At 37.7% G+C, this 10,560-nt stretch overlaps 1 protein-coding gene across 1 annotated transcript; it reads left to right on the forward strand.

Annotated features, from left to right (window-relative positions):
* Nucleotides 1-6,908: 6,908 nt before the first annotated feature.
* Nucleotides 6,909-7,899, forward strand: LOC122049447 (high-affinity nitrate transporter-activating protein 2.1-like). Its single transcript, XM_042610831.1, has 2 exons — nt 6,909-7,106; nt 7,221-7,899. The coding sequence occupies exons 1-2, from the start codon at nt 6,968-6,970 to the stop codon at nt 7,694-7,696; spliced, it is 615 nt and encodes a 204-aa protein (XP_042466765.1). The 5' UTR covers nt 6,909-6,967; the 3' UTR covers nt 7,697-7,899.
* Nucleotides 7,900-10,560: the final 2,661 nt, after the last annotated feature.

Raw genomic sequence — 10,560 nt, forward strand, 5'->3', positions numbered from 1 at the left:
TTAGAAATCCATAGAAACTGAAATGGGTCCAATTGGAGCTTTCTAGGTCCATCAGTGGGTTTTGACCGAAACCCACTGATCGACCTACAAAGCTCCGATTGTACCCATTTCAGTTTCTATGAATTTCTAAAATTACAAGGAGTGAAAATATGGTGTCCATTATTATTTTTGGCACTCCTAGTGGTGGACCAGAGGTTTTGAAAATCCTAAATCTCTCTTTATTTCTTTTTTTTTATTTTTTTATTTTTTGTTGTATCTAGGCCTGATATCTCCCCATATCAGGCCCAAGCCTGATATGGGGAGATATCAGGCCTACATTGGGCCTGATATGAAGAGATATCAGGCCCAACATGGGCATGATATCTCTTCATATCATGCCTAAACAAAAAAAAAAAAGGAAAAAAAGAAAGAAAGAGAGATTTAGGGTTTTTCAAAACCTCTGGTCTACCACTAGGAGTGCCAAAAATAATAATGGACACTATATTTTCACTCCTTGTAATTTTAGAAATTCATAGAAACTGAAATGGGTGCAATCGGAGCTTTCTAGATCGATCAGTGAGTTTCGGTCAAAACCCACTTATGGACTTAGAGATCTCCGATTGCACCCATTTCAGTTTCTATGGATTTCTAAAATTGCAAGGAGTTCAAATATGGTGTTCATTATTTATTTTGACTTTTTATATATGTTAACAAGCAAAAAATCAAAGAATCGATAAAAAAGCCCACATTGGAATGATATCAGGCCGACGTGGGCCTGATATGGAATGATATCAGGCCCAACGTGGGCTTTTATGTCGATTCTTTGATTTTGCTTGTTAATATCTATAAAAAGCTAAAATAAATAATGGACACCATATTTGAACTCCTTGCAATTTTAGAAATCCATAGAAACTGAAATGGGTGCAATCGGAGCTCTCTAGGTCCATCAGTGGGTTTTGACCGAAACCCACTGATCGATCTAGAAAGCTCCGATTGCACCCATTTCAGTTTCTATGAATTTCTAAAATTACAAGGAGTGAAAATATGGTGTCCATTATTATTTTTGGCACTCCTAGTGGTGGACCAGAGGTTTTGAAAACCCTAAATCTCTCTTTATTTATTATTATTTTTTTTTGTTACTAGGCCTGATATCTCCCATATCAGGCCCACATTGGGCCTGATATGGGGAGATATCAGGGCCACATTGGGCCTGATATGAAGAGATATCAGGCCCAACGTGGGCTTGATATCTCTTCATATCAAGCCTAATAAAAAAAAAAAGGAGAGATTTAGATTTTTCAAAACCTCTGGTCCACCACTAGGAATGCCAAAAATAATAATGGAGAGCATATTTGGACTCCTTGTAATTTTAAAAATCCACATGAACTGAAATGGGTACAATCGGAGCTTTTTAGATCGATCGGTGAGTTTACTCACTGATGGACCTAGAGAGCTCCGATTGCACCCATTTCAGTTTCTATGGATTTCTAAAATTGCAAGGAGTTTATGGTGTCCATTATTTATTTTGGCTTTTTATAGATGTTAACAAGCAAAATCAAAGAATCTGCAAAAAAAACCCACATTGGGCCTGATATGATTCCATATCAGGCCAAACGTGGGTTTTTATGCCGATTCTTTGATTTTGCTTGTTAACATCTATAAAAAGCCAAAATAAATAATGTACATCATATTTGAACTCCTTGTAATTTTAGAAATCCATAGAAACTGAAATGAGTGCAATCGGAGCTCTCTAGGTCCATCAGTGGGTTTTGACCGAATCCACTTATCGACCTATAAAGCTCCGATTGCACTCATTTAAGTTCCTGTGGATTTCTAAAATTACAAGGAGTCCAAATCTGGTGTCCATTATTTATTTTTGCTTCTTCAAATGTATTAAAATGTGATTAAAGATTGACTAATGTTATTCCTATATTCTGCCGACAGAGGAGAGAGAGAAGTGAGAGAAATATAATGAAGAAAAGAAAAACAATAGAAAAAGTCAAATTATCATGAGGGTAAAATAGGAAATGCTTTTAAAAAAGTGTGCTCTTTGGTAAATACCAAAGTAGTGTACGCCTTTTGGTAAATTCAGATTTTCAAGTGCGCCTTTTGGTAAATTGTCGAAAAAACAACGAAACAAAGAGCATAAGTGAACCTGAACTTGACAACCTAAGCACTTTGCCTCTCACTCGATCTATGGGAGACAAATCCAGCTCAATATTCTCTCATGATCTCTTGGTTGCGAATCAAGCTGGAGGATACTCTACTAACTTTTTGGTTATGAATTGAACACATATGTTCCTAGCCCCTTAGTTGAAGATAGAACATGATACTCTCAAAACCCCTTTGTCGGCAGGATACTCTCTCCCTAGTTTATTGGTTGCAGATCGATTAGGACACTCTCCAAACGTCTTAGTCACAAATTGAGCATGATACCCTCTAGATCCATTGGTCACAGATCAAGTTCAATATTCTCTCCTAAGTCCTAACCCCTGATGAAGTAGGATATATCTCTCGAACCGTTGATGTTGCATATTGAGCAAGATTCTCTCTTGGCTGAGCCTAGGTTGTAAATTGATCTCGTCCGGAAGCTGAGTCGAATGAAGGCGGGCCTTGTTGTGCGAAAAATTGACGGAGAGTCGTTGGAGTGTTGAATCTGCCTGGTACCCCCCCTGAATCGGTTCACACGAGCAGCTGACAACCCTGCGCACACTCAGACGGATCCACCAGTCGTTAGAGACCAGAAACCAGGCAAAAAGTCCCCGGATCAGGCCCTCCGACGCTCAAGTCAGGTACTTTTTCCCCATAAATCACAGAAAAAGGATGAAAAGTAGAGAGTGGTGAGAAATGACGAGTGAGCGTACCTGCATAAGGGACAAGACATCCCTTTTTATACTGCAACGAAGATTCCTGGGTCTGGCGGGTGTCAGGGAATGTCGGCTGTTAGGCTTTGTCTGGCGGTGGTTGACACGTGGCTCTTCCTAATAGGCTGGCGCCCAAACCGAAGGTGTATTGAGCCCCGACTGTTAGCATATTCCCTGACACCTTGATGATTCTCTCTGACAAGTGGTTACGATTCCTCGGCTGATTTGTTCTGTAGCGTCTGACCGATCCAAGATCTGGACTCACCCTGCTTTTATATACCGTTGCCCTCGACTTGTATGTCCCGATCTGTGTTAAGTTCTTACCCAGATCTGCCTTTGTCATCTGCTATCTCCAATCTGCATTCCGGGTCTGTATCCATACTTACTCTTTGGGTTGGATGTTCTGACCTGCGCACTAGGTTTGTAAGAAGACCTCTAATCCTTGGTACAAACGTTCTGACCTGCACGCTACGTCTGTCTGCCGACCCACATCTATCTGTTGTTATCCAAGGCATTAACGTCCCGACCTGCACGCTGGGTATGTCCGCCGACCCACTTCTATCTGCTGTTATCCAAGGCATGAACGTCTCGACCTGCACGTTGGGTCTGTCTGCCGACCCACATATATCTGTTGTTATCCAAGGCATTAACATCCCAACATGCACGCTGGGTCTGTCCGCCGACCCACATCTATCTGCTGTTATCCAAGGTATGAACGTCCCGACCTGCACGCTAGGTCTGTCTGCCGACCCACATCTATCTGCTGTTATCCAAGGCATTAACATCTCGACTTGCACGCTGGGTCTGTCGGTCGACCCACATCTATCTGCTGTTATCCAAGGCATTAACGTCCCGACCTGCACGCTGGGTCTGTCCGCCGACCCACATCTATCTGCTGTTATCTAAGGCATGAACGTCCCGACCTGCACGCTGGGTCTGTCTGCAGAAAGTTTTGATGTCTCATACGCTCAGCAAAAGTCCAAACAGTCTATTGGACCGGTTTGATAAAAGGTAAATTCTCCTAAGAGGAGTAGGTGAAGACACGTTCTCCGAAGAGGGAACAATAGGTGTCGATCCGTCTTAGAGTTTCAGTGAAACTCAAAATCTGGACTGGACAGTCCAGAGGCTGTCAAAATTATTCTTTATATACTGTTGCATGGAGTAACGCTTTTTTGCAAGAAGACTAAGTTGGAAAAAGGTGGTTCGGGTGCTCGAACTTGCTTCAAGCGCCCGAACTTGCTCCAGGCACCCGGGTAAGCTTTGACGACGGGTTACTAGCCAGACACCTGGGCAGTCTAAGCGCCCAGAGTTGCTCCAGTCTCCTAGACAAGCGAAATCTCATCATCACGCTCAGTTGGAGCACGACAAATGATTGACCTGCGTCAACGGTCTAGGCACCTGAAGGGAGTCCGGGTGCCCAGACATGGATAAGCTTTAAGGATGAAGTTTCGATAAGAGCTCGCCACGTCAACACAATTGAGGTGTCCGGGATGGGATCCAGACACCCGGATGGGACTATAAAAGGAGACTTTGACTAGTAGCTCAAACACATCAATTGAAACAACTTCTACTCCTATGTGCTACTCTGAAAAGGTTTCTACGACGCCCAAAAGCTGCTCTGATGACACTGCGCTAAAGTTCTCTTTTCTCCAAGTCGTCGGTATTTTTTTATTATTCGAGTTACTCATACTCAATTGAAATTGTATTTGTATCTTTTGATTAATTTAGTGATTGCCTAACGAAATATTCTCAAGTACAGGTCTTGGAGTAGAAGTCACCACAAGTTTCGAACCAAGTAAAACTTAGTTGTGTTAGCATTATATTTTCTTTCTCTTCTATCTTTGTTTTGCTACTTTTTACTCTCTGAATTTTAAACGAACACGAAAGTTAGCCACGAACGTTATTCATCTCACCCCTAACACTTTCAATCCTATAGATAGAACCATTTTGCCTTTGAGTGAGAGGTAAGCTAAAGATAAAATCAATGTTAATATCTTCTCAAAATGTAATAAGCACTAGTTGGGTTGTCTAAAGAGCCGTGTTTGGAAATATACTTCAGCAATATAATAAAAGTACAACACCTCTTGATATAAATTAATTTGAACACGGCCAATACAAATATTCTTATAACAATGCCATATATTTATCTAAAACTAAAATATCCATTAAGTCCACAATCACTGTTTGTTTGATAATAAAATATAATTAGTCAACAATTGAGAATACATAACAAATCGCATTTAATAAGAAAACAATCTTAGATTAAAAAATTACTGAGGAGGGTCATTTTGAATATTTTTAAGATCTCACAACAACAAGATGATTTTGATAAAGTAATTTGGACACTTCAAATATCATCATTTTATTTGCATGGTGGTAGGCAAACATTATTTTTATCATTGACAACATTTTTTGGGCAAAAATGGACATTTGGCATAGATAACATTAATATTGTATTGTCCACTAATATATTTTAAAGACCATGATCGTGATTAGAGAAAAAAAAAAGAATAAACTTTGAGAATAAGAAAATTCTCAAAAGTATTAAAAGGATAAAGGATATATACTACTCCTTGCTATAAATGGAACATCTTTTGTTAAAAATGAATTGAAAGCTTGAAAAAAAAAATAAAAGAACAAAAATTTAATAGTTATCATTTTCGGAAAAAAAAGCCACAAGAACATCCTAATATATTTTTTTTCATGATAATACTTTTATTCCAATATTTTTATAGTAGTTATATATGAATTACATATTATAACGTGTAACAGTTACAAGCATAGCCATGATATAAACATGTTAAAGTAAACTATGCCACAATGTTAAAGGAAACTAATCCAATTTAATAAAAATTACTATACATAAAGCACGGTTATTATTGAAATATTTTTTATGATCAAAATTACTTAAATATTATAACTTAAAATTATTTTAAAACTAAAATTAGTTTCAATAGCTACTACAATAGATTTAGAATAATTTTTTACCTTGAAGAAATTTGATCCTGAATAATTTTGATCAATTAAAATATTTTAATAAATATATAATAATTTTGATCAGATTAAAATAATTTTTTTTAGACTTCTTCCGACTAATATTCCTCTTCATTAGAGCATCCGCAACGCTAATTCGTTATAATATTCACCACCTCATCAAAAAGTATAGGGTCCACTGACACATACTCATTATAACAACATATCTCTTTTACTCACATCTTTTTTAACATTAACACTCATTATTCATAGACCCCACCATCTACTTATTCATCCCTTTTATTAGTTTTTAAATAATATTAAAAAATTTATAATTTAAAAAAGAAAAAGAAAATATTAAAAAATTAAGAGAAAGGGTCTCTCTTGTGAGTTGACATTATAATATCTACTCACAATAGGAAGGAGATGTTATATGAATGTTATAATACCTATTTAATACCCATTGAGGATGCTCTTAGTATATGGGATAAATCTTAAATGCAGTTTATATATGTATATTCAAAATTTACTTTAAAATATTTTTTATAAAAATAATAGACTGGTATTCAAAGTTGATTAGAAGTACGCGCGTCCGTAATTAGAAAATATGCCGTCTTTTCCTCTGTCCGGAAGTCTAACTCATTTGCATTATTAATCTCAAACTCATTTAATAGTTCCTGAAGCAACAAACAGCTGTTTAATTTTCTTCAGAATGAGCTTCGTCATGCGCGTTGCTGTCGCCACGCTTTGTGTTCTCTCCTTTCGTCTCCTTCTCTCTATCTTCTCAATCGATAAACAATTTAATTGCCTAGCTAGCTAGCTCGACTACTCACATCTTAAACATGCAAGCTAAGAAGATGTCAACTACAAAAAGTCAAACCACTTTTGCTTGCCCCTTGGCCGAATCTAAGAGGCACGCGCGATAATTTAATTAATCACCATTAATTCCAAAATCAAAGGTCGATGTGGAGGGCCACAGCATCCTTTGGTGGTACTGAAGAGCATTTTGTAGGAAAGTCAACTGTGTTTGTTCGTTGTCCTTGTAAATATATCTACGCCTATATATACAAAGTCTCCCCATCGGTAACTCCGCAACAAATCGTACATAAAGGGAAAACAAGAAGAAGAAGCCGAGAAAGAGGGATTCAACAATGGCGGCTGTAGTCTCGTCTGAGGCTGCTCTTGTGCTTCTGCTAGTGATTGGCTTTGTGGCACCTTCCACGGCGTCGGTGTTCTTCTCTTCTCTTCACCAAACTCTCGTCGTCACTGCGTCTCCAACGACAGGCCAAGGTTTGCTAGCTTAAATCTGCTAGCTCTTAGAATTGATTGATGATCTCCAAATATTTGTTACTAATTCCCTGTATAATTTTTCAATTTTGTATTTTTTTTGGGGGTTTAACGCAGTGTTGAACGCCGGCGTCGATCAGATCAAGGTGAGCTGGTCGCTGAACGAGAGCCTGGCGGCCGGCACCGACTCCGCCTACGAGAAGATCAAGCTGGTCCTGTGCTATGCGCCGGTGAGCCAGACCGACCGCCGGTGGCGCAAAACCTACGACGAGCTGAAGAAGGACAAGACGTGCCAGTTCAAGATCGCCAGCGTGGCCTACGGCGGCGGCGACGCCGTCGGGTCGTACGAGTACATGGTGGAGAGGGATATCCCCACGGCCACCTACTTCGTGCGGGCGTACGCGCTCGACGCCGACGGCACGCAGGTGGCCTACGGGCAGACGACGGACGCGAAGAAGACGACGAACTTGTTCGAGGTGGTGGGGATATCCGGCCGCCACGCGTCGCTTGACATTGCCGCCGCCTGTTTCTCGGCTTTCTCCGTTGCGGCGTTGTTCTTCTTCTTCTACGTGGGGAAGAGGAAGCAGACGTGAAGGAGATCATACGTGGCGGTGTTCTAGCTATTTCACTATTATATATATATATATATATTTTGTAGTTAGAAGAACTATGTGATGTCGCATTAACGATATGTTTGCGAGCAGTGTGAGTGTGGTTACGTTGTTGCAAAAAAGGATTGTCCTGAAAATTTTAATCAATCAGAATAAATATATATCAATCTTGCTATTATTATTAATCTCCTTGATTATTGTGATGTATAAGGTTAGGATAGGCGAAGATTGATTGACGTTGGTTCCCTGGCCTCATATCTTCTCCGATTCAATAGCTACGAAAAATATTAGCTATTTGGAAATAATTGATTTCCCCCTGTTGGGATTTTTGTATTCGTGCAATCTGAGCACAGAATGATGGTATACTATCGTTTTAGTTGAGTCGAGACTAGAGTTAGACTCTATTTCTTTAAGACGAATTTGCCCCGCACACGGTGCTCACGGAACACAACAATCGTCTCCCAAGATACAATGACTTTATCTTGCGATAGCAGCACTACAAATCACAAGACCTCCGAACCGAAGAGGCTTCTCGAACTCTCCAATGCAAGTATAGAATTCAATGCTTACTTTACTTAAAATAAATTGAGTAAGTGAAATAAGGATGTGAGAAACTTTATTTATACTAAATGAAGGAGTATAAGAACCTCTTGGTTCAATTAGATCTCATCCATTCATTTTGAATTGAATGATGTAGATCACATCCTTTCTTAAGAGGCACACTACCTCTTTTGTTTATTTAATAATATGTTGTTGATTGAAATAGATTTTTTTTATTTATCTTTTATTTATTTTTGGTATTAAAATACAACAGTTTAAAACTTATTATCTTTTGTTAAAAAAATAATATTTTTTTATGCATTTGTGAAACTATTGTCTTTGTTAAAAAAGACAATGTTTTTTATGCGTTGTCTTTAAAAAAAACAACACTCTTTTATACGTTGTCTTTAAAAAAGACAATGCTTTTTTATGTGTTGTCTTTAACAAAGTCAACGCATAAACTTGTCTTTCTAAAAAATGACAACGCTTTTAAAGCATTGTCTATTAGCTTTTTTTTTTTTGCAGTGCAAGTAATAGAAGACACCTTTGGACTTCTTGTAGTCTGAAATGAATACAATGTGAACTCTCTAGATTAATCAGTGGGGTTTGATGGATCTAGGTGTTGAATCGAGTCGAACATGAGGGGGGGGGGGTGTGAATCATGTGGTTTTAAAAATTTTGTTTTTTTTTCATTTTGAGATCAAAGTACGCATTGGCAAAACATAGAAAAAAATAAGCAAGAAGATAGAGATAGATACAATTGATTTTACTTAGTTTGGAGTCTTCAGCGACTTCTACTCCAAGATCCAGGTCCCGCAAATCTATCGATGAGTAATCCACTAAAATATCTCTTCCGAAACTGCCGGAAGAGGGGATCGAGTACAAGAAAAATTGGAGCAAGTGCAATACACTACACTTTTCCTTTTGCAATAATTAAGTATAGAATTTAAAGTTACCAAACACTTTCTTTTCAAAGTCGGTCGATTTGAGTTTGGTGTTTAGATGGCTTCTCAGCGGTTGACAGGCGTAGTAGCGTTATAGCAGAGTCACAGCAGGAAGTCGGAGCAGTCGGGACTTCAATTGGACGCGTACAAGCTTGTGTTTATGTTATATGTTGAAGCTTGGTCAAGATGCTCTTATAAAGGCTGTGGAAGGCGCCTTCTATAGGGTTGAAGACACCTCCAGCCTGTAAAACTTGATCCTAAAAAGAGCTGATCCTTATTGTCGAAGAGGTTAGAATTTTATCCTACGGAAGACGCCTTCTATGCACTGAAGACGCCTTCTAATACTTGAAGACACCTCATGTAGTGTTCACTCGAAGCTTTTTGTATTCTTCTTACCCTACAAAACGTGTTAGCCCAATAAATAAAATAATAACCTGCAAGACAAATGTTAACACGATAATCATGAGTAATAATAATTATCTCCTATCCTCCCTAAACCAGGAACTAGTTAAGGTCTCAGTTTAGGAATCTAAAATGGACCTAAACTGGACTGACATTTATCGTCCCTCAACCAGGATGTGTCCTCATCAAGTCACTCTCCTCCAGTGACTTACCTTTACTTACCAACTTGTAGTCGATTAACAACCTCTTGAACCACCAGGTATTCATGCACTCTCCTCTTGAACCACTAGGTAGGGGTCACTGCCTCCCATCAATCCCCTTGTCCCGGTCCAGGAACGGACCAGGACAAGGGGACCATAGGATCCGATGGTAAGGTCGAAAAAGGTGTGAAAAAAATATTTTGAAAAAATTCTTTTAAAAATAACTTACTTTATTATTTTATTTTGAAATTATCCGAATTTATTTTCGTACATAATAATTAGCCCATATAATTTGTAAAATTATGCTCCTGAACGTAATCTGAAAGTACCAAAATATTCAGGGATCATGTAAATCTTTTGGGTGGAATGAGAATAAGATTGATAAAAATTGAAGTAGAATTGGTAGGATTAGTATAATTTGATAAATAATTCTATGTATTTTTTTATTAGGGATTATCATGCAAAAGATTTGAAAGGTAATAACTTTTGACTTATATTGAAATCAAAATATTTATAATATATCAAATCAAAATTCATTCAGATAACTATAATTAATTATTGAATTTACTTATAACTATCTAGTTTAAAATTAAAAAAAAATAGATCAGAAAGATTTTTTTTATATTATCTTTTAGACTATTTTATAATTTAGGTTTTATTTTCATTTTTTAAGTTAGAGTTAGAATTTTAAACTTATTTAAATATTTATTTTATTATTTTTAAATTAACTTTTATCACTAATATTGTGTATTTTTTTCTA

Source organism: Zingiber officinale, chromosome 2B (genome assembly GCF_018446385.1).
Source record: "Zingiber officinale cultivar Zhangliang chromosome 2B, Zo_v1.1, whole genome shotgun sequence".
NCBI classification, from domain to species: domain Eukaryota; kingdom Viridiplantae; phylum Streptophyta; class Magnoliopsida; order Zingiberales; family Zingiberaceae; genus Zingiber; species Zingiber officinale.